Genomic DNA, 25,042 nt, shown 5'->3' on the forward strand with positions numbered 1-25,042 from the left:
CTGGTTCAAGGTTAGCTCAGCCTTGATTTTTTTCCCCCCTCTCTTGATTTAGAATTTGTTTTCATAGCTAAAAGGCAGAATCCAGCAACTAATCAAACCCCACCCACACCCAGCCTCAGTACTTGAAATTATTGGGCTAGATTTTAGAAATTAGGAATGTTTATTGCTGTCAATTTAGACATATCTTTAGTTAACTACATTTGTTAGCTTATCTTTTTTGTTTGAAGCATTAATACCAAACATGTCAAACAGAGTCTCAAAAATTAAAACTGGATATGGATATGCACTAAGTTTCACGAATTCAATTTGTATACCTGCTTGCTGCTAAGTTGGGAGGACTTATTGAAACAGACTGCAATAACTTTATTATCAAAGCACTTAAACTCCATCCACTACTTTGTCTCTGACTGTTTCCCTGTAACCCTCAAAGAAAACCTAAGTATGGTGAGGTGCAATTCTAAAAGGAAGGATCAATGACATTTTCATTGCTCTCTGGCTGACGCTCAGCTTTGTTTGTGAGCAGTCCATGAACTGTTCCACAAAAGTTACACTAAAGAGAAAATGATGTGTTTAAGGAAATTGTTGCAGGTACTGCCTGGCAAAATAAAACCAGTTCTAGCTCAGTTCTGAATGGAGATAGAAAATGCCTTGAAGTTTTGAAGCTATAGAAGAAGCTATAGAAGAATTCCTGTAAATCTGGGTGCAATAGAACTATGAATTACACATTCTTTATCAAACTTAATCATTTATAACTCAGATAGAAGATAATTATTCTGTTTCAAAGGTTAAAAGAATTAAAATATAACTGTCTTAGCTTATGTATGAGCACAAATGTGAATACATCCAATGGGAGAAGGGGAGGGGGGTTAGTGGCAAAATGCTGCATCTTATGCTATTTAAGTGCACATATCTTAGTTTTAAAAGCAGCTGGAAGAAGCTGAGAAGTAAACACTAAGCAGAAAACATCTTGTATCTTCCTCCCATGAAGATCACAACAAACTCCAGCTGATTTTGACAAAAACAAGCTGATTTGGGGTATTTTGTCTACAATATACTGAGAAATACTGTGTGCTACAGATTATTTTGCATAGAATATCTTCATACTACACATTTTGAATACTGTACACAGCACTTCACTCATTTCAAAACAGAAAACATCTCATAAGAGTTTTCTCTCCAGAGCTTCTCCAAAATTTCTAATTTTCTTCACATTTCTTCAAAATTTTCCCATTTGTTCTCAAGCTTTCACTTTGTTGGCTCTATTAGGGTTTGGTTCCTACACCTTAAACACTGATTAGTTCTACTTTGTGTTGTTCATTTAACCTTTGAAACTACAGTCATTCACAGAATGAGGCTTCTATGCAAAGAGCCAAAAGACAAAAGCCACCCTTAGCGACTAGCAAGTAATACTGGAACAATGTATTGTCAAAGGCTTTCACAGCCGGATTCAACTGGTTGTGGTGGGCTTTCCGGACTGTGTGGCTGTGGTCTGGTTTACCAGACCACAGCCACACAGCCCAGAAAACCCACCACAACCAATACAGGAACAGTTCCACAGTCCCTTATACACATCCCTCCCACCAATCATCAGTTTCTTCCCTCTACAGAGCAACAATCCACTGCTCTTCTTTCCTATCCTTTCCTAAAAGCAACCTTTGTATGCCTAGCTTAAGCATTCCACCAGCCTTCAACAGAAGCCTTCCCAAAACAGAAACAAATTCAATGCATTCACTACAAACTTATTTTAGCAAGAGCTCCTTTTGTGAAAACTGACAATGGAGTGGATCCATATGGCAAGTTAAGTGGTTATTTATGGAATGGTTTCTAAATCACTGCTAACACCAAATTTGGCCATTGTACTACAAATGTACTCTTCATACTATAATAAGGCATAAGAACATAAGAACAAGCCAGCTGGATCAGACCAAAGTCCATCTAGTCCAGCTCTCTGCTACTCGCAGTGGCCCACCAGGTGCCTTTGGGAGCCACAGGCATGGTTTCGCCATGAGAGGCAGTAAATGGCCTTCTGCGGCTGTTGCTCCATCGCATCCACCTGGTCTGTTAGGGCATCGCAATCTCAGGATCAAGGATGACCCCAAGGAATTCCATTTGGCTGTCATAAATAGACTTCTCCTCCATAAATCTGTCCAAGCCCAGCACTTAAAGCTATCCAGGTTAGTGGCCATCACCACCTCCTGTGGCAGCATATTCCAAACACCAATCACACGTTGCGTGAAGAAGTGTTTCCTTTTATTAGTCCTAATTCTTCCCCCCAGCATTTTCATTGAATGCCCCCTGGTTCTAGTATTGTGAGAAAGAGAGAAAAATTTCTCTCTGTCAACATTTTCTAATGATCCCCAGCATAGAGTTTGCCTTTTTCACAGCAGCTGCCGGCATTTGAGTTGACATTCCCCTTGGAACTATCCGGCTAAGAAACCCAAAATCACTTTCCTGGTCTGTGACTGATGGCGCTGACCCCTGCTGGCTGATGTATGTGAAGTTTGGATTTTTTGCCCCTATGTGCATCACTTTACATTTTGCTACACTGAACTGCATTTGCCATTTCTGAGCCCACTCACCTAATTGATCAAGGTCCGCTTGGAGCTCTTAGCAATCCTTTGTGGTTCTCACCACCCTACATAATTTGGTATCATCTGCAAACTTAGCTACCACCGCTTACCCACCCCTACTTCCGGATGGCATTTTATGGAATGGGTTAAAAGAGCACTGGTCCCCAAACGGATCCATGGGGGACACCACTCCCGACATCTCTCCATTTATGTGAGGAACTTTACATTTTACACCCGCTCTTTGTTTCCTGTTTCTCAACCAGTTTTTAATCCATAGGAGGACTTCCCCTCTTATTCCTTCATTGCTGAGTTTTCTCAACAGTCTCTGGTGAGGAACTTTGTCAAAAGCCTTTTGGAAATCCAAGTAGACAATGTCCACCGGTTCACCCCTGTCCACATGCCTGTTTACACCCTCAAAGAACTCTAGTTGGCCTTTCCATCTAGGCCACCACCTAATATGACTTGCCGCTCTCCTCCCCCCTTCTTTCCTGGGGAGAATTTTTAAAAGTGAAGGTTGATGGGCCTTCCTCTACTATTATTATCCGTTATGCTTTGTATCGCTGTTTAAAAGATTTCAGTAATTCATTTTATTTATGCTTGTGCTGTACACCGCCCAGAGCCCCTTGGGGATGGGGCGGTATAAAAGCCGAAACAATAAATAAATAAATAAATAAATAAATAAATAAATAAATAAATAAATAAATAAATAAATGGTAAGTTTATAAGAATTGAGTTGCATACTGCAAAGAAAGCCATGCTGACTCTTTCCTCAGCAGGTCTTGGTTTTCTACATGTTTTATAATTTTATCTTTAATGATAGATTCTACTAATTTACCAGGAACAGATGTCAAACTGACTGGCCTGTAATTTCCCGGGTCCCCCCTAGATCCTTTCTTAAAGATTGGTGTGACATTGGCCATCTTCCAGTCTTCAGGGATGGAATACCTGATTTCCAGGGATAAGTTGCATATTAAAGTGAGAAGATCCAAGCGAACAAAGCCATGCTTGAGCTCTTTAAGAACTCTTGAATTGAATGCAATCTGGGCCAGGGGATTTGGTAACATTTGGTTTATGGTGGCTGCCAGAACTTCTTCCTTGTCTACCGCTATCTTAGCTAGTTCCTCGGATTAGCCTCCTAAGAAGCGTTGGTTCAGGTGCAGGAATGTTGCTACTCCACCTCCTCTTAGGTGAAGAACAGATGCAAAAGAATTCATTTCGGCTTCTCACCGTCTCCCTGCAAAATGCTTTTAGCTACCCTTTGTTTCCTTTGTCATCAGCTTGGAATTTCCGGCTTCCCTTGCTGGCTTCCTGCTTTTGATGTGCCAGGCTGAACATTTTGTTGCGGGTCTTGATGTTTCCGGTATGCGTTCCTCATAATCCTTACGCCTCCCTTACGGCTAACTTGCTTCTCTTTTGCCACCATTTGTGATTTCCTCTCATATTCTTCATCAGTCAAACTGGACTTCCATTTTCTAAAAGACATTTTTCTTTTTTCTGATAATTTCCTCAGCCTCTCTTTGTTAACCATGGTGACTTTCTTTTGGACTGGGTGCTGCCTTTTCTAACCTGTGGAACGCACATTCCAGCTGAGCTTTTATTACTGTGTTTTTAAATAACCTCCAAGCATCCTGGACAGTTTTGATTCTCTTGATTTTCCATGCCAGCTTCCTCTTTGCTATCCCCCTCATCTTTTAGAAATTTCCCTTTCTGAGGGTGGGATGCTAACTACACTAGTAGTTGCCACTTGTTCGCATGCTGAGATACTGAATCTGACAGCATTGTGGTCGCTGTTCCCTATCGGCTCAACAACACTGACTTCCTGCACCAGGTCCTGGGTCCCACATAGAATTAGATCTAGGATCACCTCTCCCCTGGTTGGTTCCACAACCATCTGCTCTAAGCCACAGTCATTTAGTATATCCAGGAATGCTCTCTCCTTACTATGACCTGAACATGCATTTTTCCAGTTTATATGGGGATAGTTAAAATCACCCATTACCACTACATTTTTGTTTTTGTTGGCCTCTCTAATTTCTTTTTCCATCTCAAGGCCTATAAGGTTGAAAGATTAAAAGCAGAATACAGTTCCTATCCTCTAATTGTCAGACTGATTTCACCATCAATCCTTATAACTGTGTTATCATTGTTGTCTAAAAGCGAAAAAAAAACAAAAAAAGTTCTAAATTTTGCACCAGTAGCAAGATATCAGAACAGGACCTTGTTAACTAAAGTGCAATAAAATGCTTCATATACATGGCTTCCTGTACTTTCCTTTGAGGGTGGAAAAAGACAAAACAATCTGCATTTACAGCTCTGTTACTTTGCCCCTTTAACTTTTTCCTTGTCTCCTTTTATGGCGGATATAAATGGCACCAAACTGTCAACTCATATATAGGCTGTGGACCACCTATACAAATAGGGCTATTTCTGACAGGCCATAAAATAATTACTGCTGAAATTCCTATAATCCCCTTTGATATAACCAGCTTGCCTGCAAGGCTTCAAAGCTATCCTCTTTTACTAGTCTTGGGATACTGCTAAAGGAATAAGATCTTCAACGGATGTAGACAAGATAAAGCATTTCCATTTTCTCTCTCAATGTAACAAGAATTTCAAGAATTAGAACAACTGCTGGTTAAACAGCATTTCCTAATTTTATTGTGATTCCTCAGAATACAATGGCAGAATAAGCCCTTTGCTTTGCACAACATCTCATTTTCAATTGCATTGAAAAACTTTAGATGTTTTTGCTTTATTAACCTCACATCTTTTGTCATAGTTTAACCCTTAAGACTGCACACTGATATTTAGCAAAAAGTGTTCATTTAAAAAAACTCAGGAAAATAAGATTAGATGCAAAATCAGTTACTGAGTTTTCAAGAGAAGGATCATATGCAATCCAGAATACATAATTTGAAGAGGAAAATGTATTTGAGCAAGGATATGCAACTCCAGACATACACATTTTAAACAAGCTTATTTAAATAAACACCTTCCTAGAAGCAAATGTACTGCTATGCAACAAAATATATACAGAAGACAGCAAAAACTGGCTGCAGAAAGTGAGAACTGTCAACTACTACAACAAGAAAATATATTTACTGTGATCTTAAATGTTACTCGTAATAATATGAATTTCAGACAAAATTGTTGGATTCATACTCTAAGAGAATAGCAAGAAATGTTTAAACAGAAAAACACAAACATGAATACAATAAGAGGATCACAGGTGCACTTAAGTGCCTTTTAAACATTCTTCCAGCCACAGGAAACCACTTAACCATGAGAAGCGCCTGTACAAATGAAGAACTCCGCTAAGGATGCCAACACACTGGGAAAGTGCCCACCCAGCAATGTGTTTTGAGCATTCTCCCAGTTATAGCATCACTGCTCACCAAAACGCAGCCTGTTCACAGCTGGGATAATGCCTTAAGGGCATCTTTCAAATAAGCAAAAGGGAATAGCAAAAGAGTGGTGTAAGGCATGCAAGCATCAATAAATAGACACAGGAAAAATACAGGAATTATTAGTGGGGAGAGGGGGATAGTCTTGATCTTTAAGAAAGATGAGTAAGAATCCCCAGGAGGAAGATAAGTCCTATCAGCAGGTCACACAGTGGAAATTTGGATTTCTTTCTTCAAATCCATAAGCATTTTGTCAACACCGTTTGAGAAAGTTTGCCTGTAAATACCAGTAGTTAAAATATTTACTTTTTTTGTAATGCCACACTTTGCAGGATGCTAACAAAAGCCCACTGCTTACAAGTACCGTCTATACTCGCTTATAAGCCGACCCACATATAAGCCGAGGCACCCAATTCTACCTCAAAAAACTGGGAAATTTTATTGACTCCCGTATAAGCCGAGGGTGGGAAAGATCCATCAGGAGGCAGGGTGCTGAGCTGGCAAAGGAGCCACAGCTGGAGGAAAGGAGCGCCCCAGAAGCCTTTGGGAGGCTTTTTAAGGAGGGGCAAGGCGGCGGGTCTGGGGAGAGGGAAAGTGGCTGAAAGCAGGAGAAAGGGAAGCCGAGAATGCCTCTTCCCCCTCACTAACTCACGCTTTCTTTCTTGCAGGCTCAAAGTTTAAGGCGTTGTTTCAGGGAAGCTACAGGCTTTCTAAGATCTAAGTCTGCAGGGAAGCTGCCTCTCCAGGCAGCCTGTCTATCGTTTTCTTAAAAGGGAAATGCTGCAGTTGCCAACAGAAAATGGTCATTGGCAAAACTATTAACATAGAGCAATGAGAGAAAATTACAGTGTTCCTTCTCCTTCATGATGTACAAAGTAACTCCATGGCAAATGCAGAACCCAAGTCGGAGTCCAATACTATTTGCCAAAATAAACCCTAGTTTTACCACTTTCTGAATATCGAATGTAGCTCTGCGTGGAAAAATTCAGCGCCAACATGAGAATGCCAAAATTATGGTCTACAAAGGCAGGGGGAGGTTACATTTCAAGTGCTCATAATTTTGGTTCTTATGAAGTTTTACTCCTATAATTTATGAAAAAGGACACACCACTAAATGAATTGTATCCAGATTATTGTTTCTGTGGAGTATGACCTTCTTACCTACCTCCTCCCCAAATCCTTTTCCTGAACAGAGGGAGCTTCCCAAATCAGGTTTTGCGGCGTGGGTGGGATTTGGGCCTTCCACCGGAGCAGGGAGAGAGGCCAGAAAATCACGCAATTAACATTTTCCCTTTGTTTAAGATACTCACTGAAGATCAGATTATTTACCAACAATTACAAAACAAAGCCTCAGAGTGGATTTACTTAACTGAGCTTTCAAAAAATGCCATCAGCCTTACTTATGGGCAATATTTCCATATACTGATATCTTGAGGACTATGTATGTGGGGGGAGCCTGTAGTAGAAGAGCATGTCCAATATATATTATCCTGACCATTGTACAATGTCAAGGATGAAATTTATAATGAAAGTGCTTATGGTTCAAAATTTACTTTCACTTTCTGACAGACGCTATAATGTGTCTTTGTTTTCCTTGGCTACAAAAAAATCTGTTCGAAATTTACTAAAACAAAGAACAAATGAATACATTTTCTTAGTAACTAGACATCCAGAAGATATAGTTCAGTTGAATATTATAGCTGCATTATCCTTTTTATAAAACATTTTATTGTTGTATATTGTTTTACTTGTATATTTTAATTGTTCGGATTCTATATTATACAGACCTTTGATTATCAACAATAAAGAGTATGGAGGTAAAAATAAAGCTGTGCAAATCATCATAATGTGCACATACATTTTTAAATGGAAGTCTTGCACACCTGAGAAAAGGTGACATTTTCTATTCATTTTGGTTTCCCATTGGCCTAGAGACACAGGACTATTAAAAGGTATCAGATTAAAGGCATGCAATTAATTTCTGCTGATCTCCCACCCCCAAATGCTTTTTCTGACATAGATCCAGACTTGACATTTTCATCAGCATAAGCATTTCTTCTTTTAGAGCATTCTCCCTCTACTCCAAAGTAGCTGACATCATATTCTAGGAAGGGCAGTATCTTCTTTAGGCAAATAAAGGGGGGATTCTGCAGGAGAAAAATGATGTTTCACAGGTAGAAATCTTTGCATCCACAGAAACATTAGAGCAGATCTAGCCTTGAGTATCAAAACAGATCCTTCAATTACTAACTTCATCCTTCAATTACTAACTTCAATTAACCACCCTAAATTTAGGACCTGCCTCTTTTCATTAATCTATGACTGTATTCAAGGAAGTCTGGCTGAAGGACAGCCACTTCTTGATTACCCTTTGCAGCACGGTTTTAACATGACAAGGCTGCTGATAGCAAATCAGTCAGATGAATTTCCTCTAAAGTGAATAACAGCCAATATGCACAAAGCAGACATTCAATATTATTATTAGTATTTATTCGATTTGATAGACCGCTCTACTCCCAGAGGGCTCAGAGGAGTTTACATCACACACAACAAACAATAAAAAACAAAGTACAAAAAAGACAAATCGAATAATTCAGTAAAAAAATCAATAAAATGCTATAAAATCAGTAGCAACAATAAGGCACCCAACAATAGATGCTGTCTGGCCCTACCCCTGGAAGAGGACCAAAAATGCCAGAATTGTAACAGATGATACACCGGGCATCAAGATGGGGCGGTAGCTCCACGGCCAGCCCCTCCCCCCCCCAAAGCCCGGTGGAACAACTCGGTTTTGCAGGCCCTACGGAATTCACCAAGGTCCCTTCTTGTTCCTTTGGATTCACTGATCCACAGCAGTACAATTTGAGGAGGTGGGGGGAGGGAGACAGACTACTATAGTTAAAAGGAGGAGGCAGGGAAGTTGCCATTCTCTAGCACCACTGTGCTTACACTATTTTGCATCAAGCCTCAGCCATCTTTCTGGCATAGGGACAGTGGTTCAGTCCACACACACCAAGCCATGGTTGAAGAAGCAGAAGCTTGGCATAACATCTGAGCTAAGATACCAGAGTTTCAGACTTTTACTTCACCTTCACAAAGTATCTGAATAGGAATGCATTAATGTAGGCTTGAAAGGTCAAACTACAGTCTGGATTAGAGAACTATGACTTCTAGTTCAAACCATGGTCTAACATTATGTCAGAAAATTCTCTGAAAGTTATTTCAGAATGTTAGTAGCAACAACTGGAATTTCCTGCTAAATGTGCACTCAAAAACTGGAATCTAGTCTTGCCTGCCTGCTAAATGTACTGCAAGACACAGACAAGGAATTCAAACTTCACATTTTTAGGTAGACACATACAAATATTTTGAGTAGAACAACATGAAGGTACAAACACCTTCCAGCTTAGAGTTGCTACAGAAGGACTCAGAAGAAGAGCAGTATGCCAAGAAGTCAGAGCCTTTATTCATATATGGGAACCTATAATATGAAAACTTTTTAATGGAGCCTAATTATCAGCATTTTTTTAAGGTGGGCTTTGAGTCCAAAGCATACTTAAACTGTACCATTGCTCACAACAAAGCCAATGGGAAATTCCCCTTGATTTTAATGGACTCAACCAAAGAACGGAACATAGAAGACAACGGCATATGTCTGTAGGATTTTCTACTCTGGACCGGAAGTACAATTTTTACTGCATTATAGAAGGTAGAAATCAAATGTTCTACTAATAAACAAGATTTAATCTCTGCTTGATCTGAAAAGAAAAAAACCATCTGTGTCTTACACAGGTCTTGTCTACACCAGCTTTAAAGACATATTTTAAACTTCTCTTGTTCAGAAGAGCTAAATTCAAGCTCCATGTGAATCCACTTGCTATGCCCTCTTTGTGAAATGGTAGCATGTAAATATTTTGAAAATTATAGTATGTGAAAAAGTAAAACATCAATGTTAGTTGCCATTTGCAGGACATCAAAACCTGTAAGTTAGATTAACAACTCCTAGCCTAGACCAATGAGATTAGAACTCCTACAAATATACAGCTTCACCAATTTGCAGCTAAGTATAAGTCACTCTGAAGTTGGGTTTAATGTTTTGTAAAAAGTTGTCTTAATTCTGAAACATGCAAGATTTTTTCAGAACATAATTTTTGAAAAGATATTGAGGGACATTAAATGTCACATCATAACAAAGGCATCCTTATGGGAGATTTCTCTTCCTATGAGCAAAGATAGACATTCCTAACGTTTCAGTGCCAAACTAGACAAGACGGGGCAGCCACCTTTATTCATGTGTCTGCCCCCTTCATGTACAAAGTGTGAAGGCCTAATTCTCTTACAACAAACTGTGTGCACGGATGAGGAGAAATTAAGTCTATCCCCCATTCCCGCCCCTCATCTTACCTAACCATGCTCTTTTACTTCAGCTACTTTCAGCTTAGTTCCTATCCATACTTTATAAGTAAGCAAAGGTTGCTGTCCTCATGTCTCAAGGCTACAACCCTAAGCAAAATTAGACTAACCTGGGGCTGCTGATTTCAATTCAATACATCTAATTCTCCACATAACTGGTCAGGAAATTATTTTTTTAATAAAAGGTATATGAGCACTAATCACAATACTTGCTTTTAAATTAGCATGTAACAGTCAGTAATCAAATATCATATTTAAAAAAGAGGAAAATGCAACATGCAAATGCAAAATCTGTTCCAATCTATTAAATCTTAATATCTGACTATAACTGCTAGGGTTGGATCTTATCAGCTATGAATGCAACCATGTTTATGGACACTGGCCTTTCTCCAGAAAGCTGATGGAAACTTGGAGAGTTTCTGATAAAATTCTACAGGGCACAGAAGGCTGCAGCAAGGAAGAATCAGCTAAAATCATCTATCTCACTCTTTGACTTGTAAACTTCTACAAGTGACCCCAGTCAAGGAGGGGGGGAATAGAGACACGTTTTCCTACCCAGCCACCCACCCCTCACCCAACCCCCGGCAAGGCCCAACCTCTACGACATTTTGTCCATAAGATTCACTCATCCTCTGCCATCAACATTCCAAGAGTTATGGGGGCAACTACTGAAGGAAAGTAGTGTGCCCAAGTTAGTTCTAATTGCATTTCACAGGAGTCAACCATGGTATTTTAACATTCAACTTATTAAGCAAAAATGTTTGCACTTAGGCTAATTCACACATTATGTTAGATCTAATCTACTGGTTACAATTTCCATGTTATCACTTCCCATGTTATCACCAAAGGGACTTGAAACCCCAAAACTGTTATGAATTCCTTATAAGGATTCAATTCAGAAGTTTAATAGGAGTTCAATTTAGACTAGGACCATGATGCAGCAAGAGGAGGGGCTTTCCCCTACCACAGCCTTTCCTTGACCTAGAACAGGCCACAGGGACATTACATGCCCTAACAGTGGGTTACATGTGCATTAAATGTTCCTGGAAAGCACTATTTATCCCAGAGACGAAAACCACATATAACCCTACCACAGCCTTTCCTTGACCTAGAACAGGCCACAGGGACATTACATGCCCTAACAGTGGGTTACATGTGCATTAAATGTTCCTGGCAAGCACTATTTATCCCAGAGACGAAAACCACATATAACTCCATACTGCATGTGCACTCCCCAAATCTAACCCCCAAGGCCGTTTCCCTCAGTGACCCCTGGTTTAAAGTGTTTTTAATGCCTTTAAATATATATTTAACTCTGCTTTTAATTGTTTAATTATTTTTCCATAGTTTTAAAATGTGACTTATTATGAATATTTTAATTAGTTAGCCACTTTGTAGACCTTTGTGAGGACAGAACGGTGGGGTATAAAATTAATAAATAAAAGAAATATCATGCCAGGAAAATGACATGGGGGAAAGGTTAAAGCACCTTTACTCCTCACTCTGTAGCCCCAAGCCAATTTGAGCACTATTCACAAGATAACTGAAGGGAACTCTAAATTCACATCCTGCCTGAAAGACAAGAGTGTGGAACCATGACATTGCCAGTGTAAAACATAGTATGGAAATTGGACCTTTTACAAATTGCTCAATTCACACCAGAGTTACCCAAAACAAAAATGACAATAAAAAATATACACAACAACAACATTTACTTGGTTTTATGTACACCACTTCTAGTACTTGTTACAAAATCTGACCTTACAAACAATAATCCACAAAATCATTTTACTACAAATGTGTCCATTAGGAAAAAAAGACATTTTTTCCATAAAACAGAGGGTCAAATAGAAGATAAAGTCAACTTCAAATATATCATACATACACGTAAAGGAATCCTGCACAGGATGAAAACACAGGATGGAAGTGTTCTAGATAAAACATGGGGGTAACAGAGCCAAAATATGGTCCAAGCTATAAGAACAGTGTCAGACATTCTAACCATGACCGATTTCAAACAATTATTAAAAACCCTTCTTGCACAATTTTCATAGAGGAATTATTAAAAACTACAGTTTTCATCTAAGTTACAAATGCTGATTTGACTTTAATAAAATCCAGCAAATTATTAACAGTAACAACTGAAAACTTTTGTTTTAAACCTCAACATGCTTTACTATCTCCTATCTTAAATCTGTAGAACATTCAACATGAAATGAAAAACATTCATAGCCAAGTAATTACTAGCACGGAGAAATCAAATGACCTGCATAAAACTCGCAAGCATATGAACACATTTCCATCATCTTACTTCAATGAAGGGTACTTTCAAACAATTACCACAATTATCAATATGAGTCACTGAATTCAATACAATTAGTAGATTACTGGGAACAGGAATAGCTAACTGTATGCTGTTTATGCAGATCATAGCAGCCCAAGTTGCTCAACTTATAAGACCTTGGGAACTAAACTTGGACCTTTTACAGACTGCTCAAGGAGATCTGTGGGCTGCTATAAAGAATGGCAAACCACCTCTGCTTATCTCTTGACCTGAAATGCTACATGGAAGGAGTTACCATGAGTTGGTTGCAATTTGATGGCATGTTCTTCTTATGCACTGCACAGCCATCACTTTGGGTGTCTCCACCATGGCCAAAACAGCTAGAAACAGATCCAAGAGCAACTGAATAAAAAGTTTTGAAACAACACCTAAGCCACAGAGCTACTAAGCTCTTGAAAATGCCTCTGAGAGATGTTCTAAATCAGGGGTAGGGAACCTGCGGCTCTTCTGCCCTTGCACTGTGGCTCCACGAGCGGGGGCCCCGGCCCCATCCTTGCCCGCCCTGCAGGCAGCAGGGCGGGCGCACCAACTGCCCACGGTTGGCTGGGCTGCGCTGCGGGCTTCCCCTCTCACCCGCCCCCTTGGAGTGGGGCGGGCGCTTTCCGGCCCCATCCTTGCCCACCCTGCAGACAGCAGGGCGGGCGCATCCATGCGCTTCTCAGAATGAGTGGAGTAAAAGGTAAAAAAAATAGTGTTATCTTTAGCTTTAAAAAAAATAGTGTCATCTATATATAGTGTTATCTTTATTTTAAATGTCAAAAATTATTTGCGGCTCCAAGTGTTTTCTTTTCCCGTGGAAAATGGGTCCAAATGGCTCTTTGAGTGTTAAAGGTTCCCTACCCCTGTTCTAAATAATGAGATTCTCCAAGAATGTCACCAGTCAAGGATGTAGGTAAAGGGGGGTTCCCGGGTTCAACCCCCCATTACATGTCTGAAGCTCCGTCCCATTTGTGTTTTTTTGTATTTTTTGTGTTTTTTTCAGTTTTTGGCCTGCAAGGGGTAGGGATTTGTTGGGAGACTCTCCTGATCATACCACCCAGGTTTGGTGAGGTTTGGTTCAGGGGTTCCAAAGTTATGGACTCCCAAAGGGGGTGCCCCATCCCCTATTGTTTCTAATGGGAGCTAATAGAGATGGGGGCTACACCTTTGAGGGTCCATAACTTTGGACCCCCTGAACCAAACTTCACTAAACCAAGTGATATCATCTGAATAGTCTCCTTCTGATACTACCCAGGTTTGGTCAGGGGGTCCAAAGTTATGGACTCCCAAAAGGGGTGCCCCCATTCCCCATTGTTTCCAATGGGAGCTAATAGAAGATGGGGCTACACCTTTGAAGATCCATAACTTTGGACCCTCTCAACCAAACTTCACCAAACCTGTGTGGTATCATCAGGAGACTCTCCTAAAGATACCCTGAAAGTTTGGTGCTGCTAGCTTAACAGCAGGCACCCCCCCAAATTTCCCCAGATTCTCCTTTTAAATCCACCCCTTTCAGCATGGATTTAAAGGGAGAATCTGAGGTCCCAGTTTAAACATTGAAAGTGATGCTGTTTCAGGGTGGGGGAAAATCCACCCCAAAACAGCATCACTTTCAATGTTGTTTTAACTGGGGACCCCAGATTCTTTCTTTAAGGTGGATTTAAAAGGAGAATCTGGGCTCCCTAGTTTAAACACCATTGAAAGTGATGCTATTTGGGGATGGATTCCAGCAACACAGTGGCCGCCCATTGGGGACGGGCTCAGATTTTGCACTGGGCTCTATTTTTCCTAGCTACGCCTTTGCCCGGAGGGGAGGGCAGAAGGGACTGATGGCTGACAGCCCAGCTGGTGGGGGTGGGGGGGAGGCAGGGGAGTCTGCCATCCCTGGCCTCGGAGAGCTGCTTTTATAAACACTGAGGGTGGGGGCGTTGCTTGGGAAGATGTGGCCACGCCCCCTGGGGTGGGTGGGGGCATAGCCCCGCCCCCAAACCCACCCCATAAAAAATCTATACCTACATCACTGTCACCAGCACTTGTAGCGGTTGTGAAAAATACAAAAGGATGAACTTAACATATTTTATATTGGAGTTTGAAGGTGCTAGCAATTGTTCTTTATGTTCCTCATAAATAAATGCTGCACAATAATGTTAACTGATATACTTGTTTCATTCTTTTGTGAGTATATTGAGACTGCTAAAGTCTACTACATCAAAGTCTACTGTGAAGGAAAAAATCTAGCAAGAACGGAGTTCAGGCAGGATGAGTTGCCATGTGATTGCCTTACAAATCTAAAGGTAAACACCAGTGAGAGATGCTTGCATGCCTTTATTTCTCATTCACTCAACACTTCTATCTTTACTAAAAAGTAGCCTACAGAGATGAAACACCTGTCACTCTTGTGATTTCAGACATCTTGGCAAGTCACCATTTGTGTGGATCATGATCTATGATTCTGGTTTGCCAACCAATCTCAAGCCATAAGTGATCAATTTGAACATAATGCCAAATTATAGTCAAAGTTCCTCAAACATGTTTTGATGTGACATCAAAGTTTAGCCTTACTATACAGAGTTCTCACTGGACAAAATATTAATATAAAAATCTGCTATGGCAATCTACATGCAAACACAAACCAACCTCTTCTCTAACTACACACATGAAACTGGACACAGAATTGCCGATACTTTTTTTGCAGTATGCACATTTGTTTGAATCTTCAGTATACCCATATTTACTTAAATTCAAAATATTTATTGTTGTTGTTGTTGTTGTTGTTATTATTGTTGTTATTATTATTATTATTATTATTATTATTATTATTATTATTATTATTATTATTTCGATTTATTTCCCAGGCTTTACAATAGTCTCAAAGCAGATTACAATGAAAACTTGATAAAATCCAGGTCCTAAAACTCCTGCCCCAACCTTCCCCATGTTTCAGTTCCTTATAAACCTCTTGTACCTGTTTCAGAAGCTGGAAATAAAAAAGTAGGCATTTCAGCATCCATTCATTGATTATCTAGCATATCTAAAAGCTAAACAACATATAACTATTTCAGTGTAGATAAAACATAATGGGCAGCTCAATCCAAACTAGGCAGCAGCAGGCCATGGAACCAATGTGGTGCCGTCCAGTCATTCCCATGGAGTCTTCCTGGTGGTGTTGGGGGCTTGAACAATAAGAAAAGCCTCCCTGCCACTGAGAAGGCCCCACTGGGCTGAATGGACTTACACCAGCAACGGTCAGAAGGGAGCTAACTAATGTTGTCTCCTTCCCTGGCCTGCTCCCACTTAGGCAGTGGTAGTAGGGGCCCTGAGATGCTGTGCAGCATCCAGCATGGCTGCGCAGTTCTGAGAGGGCCACAATGGCTGCATGCCTGCAGAATTGCCCCTCCGCCAGGGCAGCAAGGTCATGTGCCGCTCCCACAAGTGGATCCCCACCCCCGGGATGGGGCCATTAGTATTAAGTAGAATGCAGGAACTCCCACAGTCCCTCAAGGGAACGTTAAAACTAAATTACAGTAGTATCTAACAGTGCCCTGCACTTCTGGAATAGAAAGGTACGCTTGAATAGTGACTCAAGCCTTTACAACTAAAATCCCTACCAGTGAAAGCTGAATATTTCAACAAAGCTTCTCAGGTGACAATTAAATGTATAAAGAAACTTAGCATTTTATATATACAATCAGTGGCCACACACTCCTGCTAGATGAGATACTATGGCATTTTAATACTTCGGGGGGGGGGGGGGGAATTGCTTACAGTCCAATCCTAAAGGCTCTTTTTCATAAGACTGTTAGCATTTTGGAACATATTGCTCTTCCTCAGCACTAAACTAGGAAGCTAGGCTGTGGCAGGCAGGATGCAGCCCCCCACCTTGCAACTTTATCATAGTTCAGCTGCAATCACCTACTGGTATCAGCAATGACTTCAGTGTCCTTTTGCCTCCCATTCCACAGATCCCTTAGAATAACTTTGCTGGTATCAGTTTTGAGAAACACTAAACTAGACCGCAAGCTAGGTTGTACTATAATTTATTCCTTCAGATTTTAAGAGATCCCAGTTACACAAACAATGTGTACTACTTTTTGGTTTGCTTCATGAAGATCTAGAGATGTATGCATAAACTTGATTAGCCGCTATCAGTTTGGTTGCTACTGTGCTGCAACAAAGCAGTACTCTATACTGTGGGTTCAAAACACTTCAAGTGAATGAACAGGATTAAATGCACCACTACAAATAAAACTTGTCGGTAATTTTAAAAGATCATATTAAGCCAAAATTACAGAGCTTGCTACTCCACTCAAGGGACCAAATGATTATAACATAGCTAGCCTACTATACAACTTGGACTGCATGCAGTATTTGGCCAGTTTTGCTGAATTAATGAAAAACAAAGAATACAATACTTCAGCAATTCCAGTATGAATACAAGCATGAAAGCATTTGCTTGTTATGGAACTAATGACCTCGGTTAGGGGCGAAAGCAAAATTTCTCCCATCTTAAATGCTTAGAAACAATAATTATTAGAATATGGTAGGAAATCTGCCAAGGTAAGGATGTTATGACAAACACCTCTTCTCTGATTCCACGTGCAGCAAGCCATCCTGAAGAAGAATGAAGCTCCTTTTCACTGGCCAGTCTGACCCAACTGCTACCCAGACTTTCCACCTTAAGACACCATAAGAGATCAGCCTCTCGGCAAGATGAATAAGGAAGAACAAGATTCCTGCCAGTAAACAACAGAGACAGGGCCACACGAATACTGAGAAGAGATTGCCTGGTGTCCTTTCTTAGTGTCCCGCCCACTGCCCCCAATCTTCCCAGTGTTACTACTGCTGAGGAGGTGCCACAAATTTCCAATTCACCACAGCTGAAAAGATGTCGCTCCCACCTCAGAACATTATGTAGTTGCTTGAATGCTAATCCAGAGTCCATTTCTAATATTTTCCCCGTGTCTCCAAAAAGCAACAGAATCAGAAGCAATATTTTTAATATTTTTAACAAATAGGTACCACTGTTGTCCCTGACTTGCAGAAGGATGGTGGAGAAATACAGAATCATCATGGTGTCAGGACAGAGGCACATTGTACTAGGCATTATAAGATTGAGGTAAACAGAAACGCAGTTCTTAATTGTTCCTACACTTCCTCATAGAATCACAGAGTTGGAAGAGACCACAAGAGCCACCAGTCCAACCCCCTGCCATGCAGGAATACACTATCAAAGCACTCCTGACAGATGACCATCTAGCCTGTTTAAAAACCTCAAAAAAGAGACTCCACCACACTCTGAGGCAGTGTATTTCACCATCTCAGGAATTTTTCCCTACCTTTTAGGTGGAATCTCTTTTCCTGCACCTTGAACACATTACTCCTTGCTCTATCTTCAACATGACATCTCTTCAAATATTAAAACACAGTTATCATGTCACCCCTTAACCTTCTCTTCTCCAGACTAAACACCCACTTCCCTAAGTTTCTTCTCATAGGGCATGGAACCCAGACCTTTTATCACTTTGGTTGCCCTCCTCTGGAACTGTTCCAGCTTGTCAATATCCTTGTTTCACCAAACAAGAGTCAGCAATCAGAGCTCATGAGTTTTCATCAACACCTTAAGTTGTTCTTATTCTACCAAACCATCTACAAGATTAAGAAGCAACCAATTACTTGACTCAGAAAGTGCAGATAAAGAAATGAATTAAAAATGAAGCTTCTGGTTCAGAAAGCCAGCTCAGTGGTGAAGACAAATGATTCTGTGTATGGTGTGAATCAGTTATGCTGAGGGCAATTAGCAACTGCAAGTTGTTTCTTGTTGTCCCGGAAGAAACAGGTTCCCTACATAAACTATTACCTGCTTTGAGATACTATAATATTCATATAATTAATACTTCATTTAAAAAACCAATCAACTTAAATCAACGCACAGCATGACCCCTCAGGGCCCATTTAACTAACGCCTCATGCAACACCACTAAATAAGCTAGTACATGTCAAGTTGGGCATAATCATACAACCTTACTCAAAAAAAGTATAGGGCCAAAGAATGTTTTATTTGCAATGAAAATATAACAATCATCCCCAAATAAGCTGCATTTAATGAACAATCATTTCAAACATCTAACTGTTTATAGAAGGGAGTGTGCGTGTGGATATTATAATATCTCTTAGAACTATCTCTTTGAAAAGCAATAAGGTAGAAACTGATAAACGAACTAAATTCCTTGAATACAGAAATTCCACTCTATTGAATACCTCTTAGATAATGAAGCATATTCATCAACCCCTCCAAGGGTATTCCTCACAAACTCTATAATAAGCCTGAACCTCTTTTAAAAGTAATGAACATTTTAAGGCAATCATAGAAAACTGAAAAAGTATAAATCGGCTTGCCAGTACGCACTTTGTGTGCTGGCTTAAGGGTTAGCATAAGTTGCCTATCAAATAAACAATAGGATCACCAGCAACAGTTACATATGCCACTCCATCTTTCAGTTGCACTACTTTAAATAAGGCGGATTTCTAAGGGATAGTATTGCTTTCAGCAGGGATCCTCTCCTGCTATAAATTGAAGTTTCCCACCATCATGCTGCTGACTCATGAGTCCTCACATACACTCCCCTCTGCCGGACAAAACAAATCTACTCTTCTGTTTGCTAGAATGCACAAGCATATAAAAAAGAGAGCAGGCCTCTTCTTTCAAAAGATTTACCATTTTATTGTCATTAAATCGATTAACATGTCCACTTTCCCTTCAAAATGATTTCAAAATTGCAATCATCAATCCCATCCCATCCACCTCCCCATCCCCCAGAGAGTTGTGATACACTGCTACTGGAAAAAGCACCAGTCATACTAACTCAAAAGCAACACAAAACACGCTATAAAAACATTTTTGAAGGGACAGTACAAAAAGGTAATACAAAAGCACTCCTATATGTATGAGAAACACTGCATAACAGTAGAAAACATGTCAATAATAAATCTTCAACTCTCATGCTTAAGAACCTTTTTAAAAAATACACATGTTTTTCTCTTAAAAGCTGACCCTAGAGAGCTAAATGTATTGTAATCAAGTAGTCGGGAGTCCCCCCCAAAAGCACCCGATGAACATGAACCAGAATAGTTGTATTGTAATCCCTATAGTTGATAATATTGCCCAAATGACCCATCAAACAAGTACACACACCAAATATTTGAACCTCCAGTTCCACTAGCACTAAACTGAATCAGTGTAGCAGCAAATGCAATTTGGTTAAAGGAGCCATTTAAGAGAGGAGTCAGAGGCAGTCTCAAGAATCTGATAGTTCACTTGGATTGTACTTTACACCCATTTGAAAACCCATCAGAAGACAATCAGCTTCTTTTACTTAGCAGTAAGAAACACTTTCACTACTGTGCCTACCAAAACAAACCAAGCTGTAGCCAACGAAAGCTAATTGAGAAATTATGCTAGTGTTCCTACATTAAGTCTTAAAGGTGCCACAAAACTACTCTTTTGGTTTTGCTGTAACCCACTAACACGGCCCTCCCACTATCCTTTACTGCAGACATAATATTCAAAATAAGCAAATTCCAAACTGCGGCTGAGATGAATGAATAAAAAGTTGGAGCTCTTGCCCAAATCAACTTCTACAGATCACAGAAATACAGCAACACTCTTTCACTTCCTAGCTCACCAGGGAAATGTTCAGCATCAACATCAAATATTGATTTTTAAGAGGAAGTAAATGTTGGGGGTTGCTAAAACAGGATCGGAAGCATCACTAGAAAGCACTCCTCCATTTATGAGCCAGAGGTCAGACATGACCAAAAAGGTTTCTGGCATGTCTCTTCTTCTCTCATTAGTTCTGTAAGGCCACAAAAGCTGAAGTCACACAGGTGACTGGCATATTTAGCACAGCTTCAATTCCTTGCCATGTATCCCCAGTGAATAGAGAATGTTCTCTTACAATCTGAGTCATGTGTAATTACAATATGACAAGCCCTCTCCGGGGCTATATGAGCTGGCATTTTTCCTAGCACTTGTCACATCGTGGAAAAACACATATACAAATTAAAAACAAAAAAACCCAATCACAAGTGAACATTTTGAAACAATGGCTTTCCCCAAAAAGGGGGAGGGGGGATTCAGCAACAGAACATACAGCCTGGAACTTCAAATTCCAGCAGCAGCCAAAGGTCCCTTCACAAATTCTAGTATATAAAGCAGTTACACACGCGCACAAACACATAGTCACACCACACCTAGCAACAATCCCCAGATCTGGAGAACTACATTCCCTCCAGCTGGACAGAAAATCATTTAGCCTGGGGAATCAAGGCAGATTGTCAGCAGCAACCACTGAAGTACAGAAGGCACGTTTTTAAGCACCCTTCCCAAAACAAGCAACTTGCTACCACTGAACTCAGCATATCATTCTGTTTGTTGTAAAGAAGGGAAATTTACCTAGGCTTACTGCATTCCTATGCTAGTTTCTGTATCACCCAGAAAGGAATTTCTACATAGGGAAAATGAAAACACCAATGAAAGCCATTCTGAGAGATAATATATTTTGTTCCCAAGTACTAACTAAGTAATAATACATAAAAACTTATGCTGTACACTGCCTCTTCAACACCACAAAAGATCACACACACACCTTTGTGGACAATTGGAATGAACCCAACAGTTCATTCTATTAAAAATACCTGATTCTCTGTAGGTGGTGAAATTACCCCAGTCATAATCAACAGATTGCAAGTTTTCAAAGAGGAATGGAGCAGCTGAGGGAGGGGGCGGGGTTCCATTTATTACCCTAATTATCAGGAAGCCTTTTTTTCTTGAAAAATTATATTCTTTAATGTCACAAAAAACGCTTAAAGAGCTTAACAGGCCCTCATTACTTCCTCTTCTTTATTTGGCCCCCTGTATTTCCAATAATTCTCACACAGTTCTAAGCATAATGGATCTATTAGGAAGTTATTCTATGGGACTGCAGGAGTTCTAGATGCCAATAAAGATTACTGATCAGACAGCGGATAACTACTAATCATTGTGTCTACTTAGATAAACAAACCTGTTCCCAAACAAAGCACTTTATTGTGAATGTTACCTTCACTAATCCAACTAAAACACTCAGACAACAGCTTGGAGGCCAAAAGAACCAAAACTGAAAACAAAGCCTTCTTAAACTCCCCCAAATTGAAGGAAATATCACTCTCATCCTTCATATTTTAGTGCCACGCAAGGGTTCATGGTTTTTTTAAAGAAAACAACACATGGCAATGACCAGCCTGACCCAAAAATGCAATCCTAAAAGGTACATAAGAATGCCCGTCCTGAAACTTGGAGCAGCCAACGTTTGAAGAAAATTCTGATCTCTATTTAGGACCCAACGCCAAAAAGAAAAAGAAAAAAAGAGACCACTAATGGTGGCAAAGAAAAAATAACAGGCAGCAACAGGCAAACAAACCCAATCTGTGTAATGCTGCTCACCTCCTACAGAAAGTAGAAAATGTAAACACTGTTAATGAAAATAACACACGGGAATACTGTGGTCGCCAAATCAAATACAACCTTTGCCCAATTTGCTGCAGTCACAGTGGACCTTAAGTATGATTGCAGCAGCAACCAGAGAAGGGGGGGGGGGGGCAGTGAGAGAAAATGCCCAGGTACCAGTTCCTCCCCAACAAAAAGAAGCTGGAACCTGCTATTGTCTCCCTACTGGAAACTGCTTCAAACCAATCAGCTGCTTGTACCAACACCCCAGGGATTATCACAGAGTCTTCCCCTCTTCCTTTGCTACACCTGAGGGTCCTTTTCTATCTGAAAAAGCATTTCCTCTCACCAGGGCTACAGTTCTTTGCAAACAGCAGTGGCTGCCACTGCCTGCCAACTCTGAGAACAAACAGGCAAAGCCAGGAGTTTGAAAGGCGATTGTTTCCCTCCCCCCCTTATGCAAACACATTAAATGGGGATTTATCAAGACACCTTTGTGTGGAAACCCTACCTCTTTTTGGCCTAGGGAAGCTGTCATGCAAGTGAAAGACGACTTTCTCCACAAAGTGCTGAATGTTGCTATGCTCCGGTCCTCTTACGAACACCATCCAATCGTGGGTAAAACCCTCCACGGTGGGTTTCTTCCTCACCTGGGCTCGATGCCCAAGCTCCAGTTTCACCTGAACAGCACACTAGACAGAAAGAGACAGAAAGATGTAACAATGAGCAAGAAAGAAAGGCAACGGATTTCCCCCCTCTTTCCCCCCCCCCCCCCGCAAGTTTAAAGGTTCTCTGGAAAAAGGAGATAAAATGAAAGATACACACAAAGAAAATATCTGTCCGCTTTAGAGGTGAGTGGGAAGGCATCCTTCGCCCCTTAAATAGGCATTCCCAATACCAGTGGAGCCAGGGTTGTAACGGAATGTAGGCTGAAATAATGCGATCAGGACAAGGGCGGGGGATAATAGGAGGTGCAGCCTTTAGAAAAGAAGCCCTTTTTCATAGGAAGGAGCCACCCTGATAGATTCTGTGCAAAGACCAAACGGGGGGGGGGGGGGGGAAACAAAATCAGATTATTTCCCTGCTTTTGCTTCTACCGTTTTCACACCGACTGGCATTTCGATTTCCAACTGCACATTTAACGTGCTGCGTGCAAAGGCATTGAACAAACCCTGCGCAACAGAGGGGTGGGGGGCTGGATTTGAAAAGAAACAAAAAGAAAAGGTGACCGAAGAAAAGGAGGTTGCCATGATTTAAGTAAAAAAAGGGGGGTGGCTCATAGACACACAAACGTCTGCCTGCATGCACAGGGGGAGAGAGTATTGGCGGGGGGGGGGGGGGATAGAGAAAGAGGGTTGCCGCCGGCTGTCAGAGAAGCCACGCACCATCCTGAAGGGCGCCTTCCTGTGCGGCCAGCCAGTCCCGCGCACTGGACTCCCGGCTCCCCCTTGGCGCGCGCGCGCGGCGGGCAGCGGCTTGCAGAAATATGGCTGGATTATTATCCACCCGCGCCGTGTGTGTGCAGGGAGTGCGCGCTTCGTGCAATTGCACACAGAGAGAGAAAGGAGGGGAGAGTGCAGGGGGGGGAGGGAGGTAAGGGGGGGAGAGGAAGCCACACACACACACACGAGAGATGGAAGGGGGGAAATCCCGCACCACCCCGACCAACCTCTCTCTAATTGGAAGCATTAAACAGTGTCTGGGCAGCGCAGGGAGGAGGAAGGGGAGGGGAGGAAGAGCGGGAGGGGGCTGCAAGTACTCACCGAGCTGGCCATGCCTGGGGGCCCTGGGGTGTCTCCTGCTCTCCCCCGCCCCCACCCTTCGAGCTCTAATTCATGGAGAGACTGCGAATGCGCACGGGAGAGGCGAGCCCATGGCGGACGCTCGCCTTCTTGTTCAGCTCTCTTTTCTCTCTCCGCCGCCGCTGCCTCCGCCTCCTTCTTCCCGGTCTGTCTCTCGCTCGCTGCCTTATTCAAGAGAGCCCCCGGCTCCGGCTGTTCGCCTTGGCTGGCTGCTGCGAGCGCCCCGGAGCACGCGCCCTCCTGCACCCCCTCCGGGCCCTGACACTCTCGCAGACACAACACCGGGCCCGCACCGCCGGAGAGGGAGGGGAAAATGCAAGGGGCAGGCTGAGCCAATCAAAAACGACGCGAGCCCCAGAAGCGGGGGGCGGGGGGTGTTGCAGAAGGAGCCCCGCGTGGAAGCCGGGGCCACGCTGCTGAGGGAACCCTCCCCCCCCCTCCGGTCCCCCGGCTTGTGTTCTGCCTGTGCAGTCCCTCAAAGTAGTAGATTATAGTGAGGGGAAGAGGTGGAAGCTGAGCCCAGCCGGCCCCAAAGGGAAGTCCTGGGGTTCTAGACACTGGTTACATTCCAACCGTTCTTAATCCGGATTTTATTGTCAGATCTCAGGACTTCCCGTTGGGGCCGGGCACAGGTTCCACCACTTCCCTGTCTGGGATTTTTTAAAGACTTTTTTTGATGATAAAGGGAAGAAAGATTTATGAAATAAAAGATCAAATGTAAGTGTTTTTCATTAATTCTCAATTAATTGACTAACACTGGAAACAACAAAAAACGATAAAAAGGTTTGTTCCTGCATGGCAGGGGAGTTGAACTGGATGGCCCTTGTGGCCTGTTTCAACAGAATCACCTGTGTAACTGGGGATGTAAACGTTTGTTTTGTTCAAACGCATGGGGGGGGAGGGGGGAAAGGACATGGTTCTCTGACAGCTGAAATGACTTGTGCTGACTAAAATTGATTTTAATACATATGGGCTCTAATGGCAGCATAGCCATTAGAAGTTGCCTCTCAGCTGGTCATAATTAAGACTATTTTCAGCATGAAAAA

The 25,042-nt window shown here is 41.6% G+C and overlaps 1 protein-coding gene across 5 annotated transcripts in view; it reads right to left on the bottom strand.

The window, feature by feature from the left end:
* MLLT3 (MLLT3 super elongation complex subunit) overlaps positions 1-24,408 on the bottom strand; it is a 118,705-nt gene extending 94,297 nt beyond the window's left edge. For 2 of the 5 annotated variants that reach the window (XM_048503375.1, XM_048503372.1), the window contains exons 1-2: positions 23,020-23,111; positions 22,706-22,886 (exon numbers count right to left, since the gene is read on the bottom strand). In XM_048503375.1, coding sequence (XP_048359332.1) covers positions 22,706-22,886; positions 23,020-23,061 — 223 coding nt within the window. In that variant the 5' untranslated portion in view covers positions 23,062-23,111. Of the gene's footprint in view, positions 1-22,705; positions 22,887-23,019; positions 23,112-23,579; positions 23,690-23,957 lie in introns of those variants that run through there. The other 3 variants (XM_048503373.1, XM_048503376.1, XM_048503374.1) reach the window with 3 other exon arrangements.
* Between the last annotated feature and the right edge of the window lie 634 nt (positions 24,409-25,042).

Source organism: Sphaerodactylus townsendi, linkage group LG07 (assembly GCF_021028975.2).
Source record: "Sphaerodactylus townsendi isolate TG3544 linkage group LG07, MPM_Stown_v2.3, whole genome shotgun sequence".
NCBI lineage: Eukaryota > Metazoa > Chordata > Lepidosauria > Squamata > Sphaerodactylidae > Sphaerodactylus > Sphaerodactylus townsendi.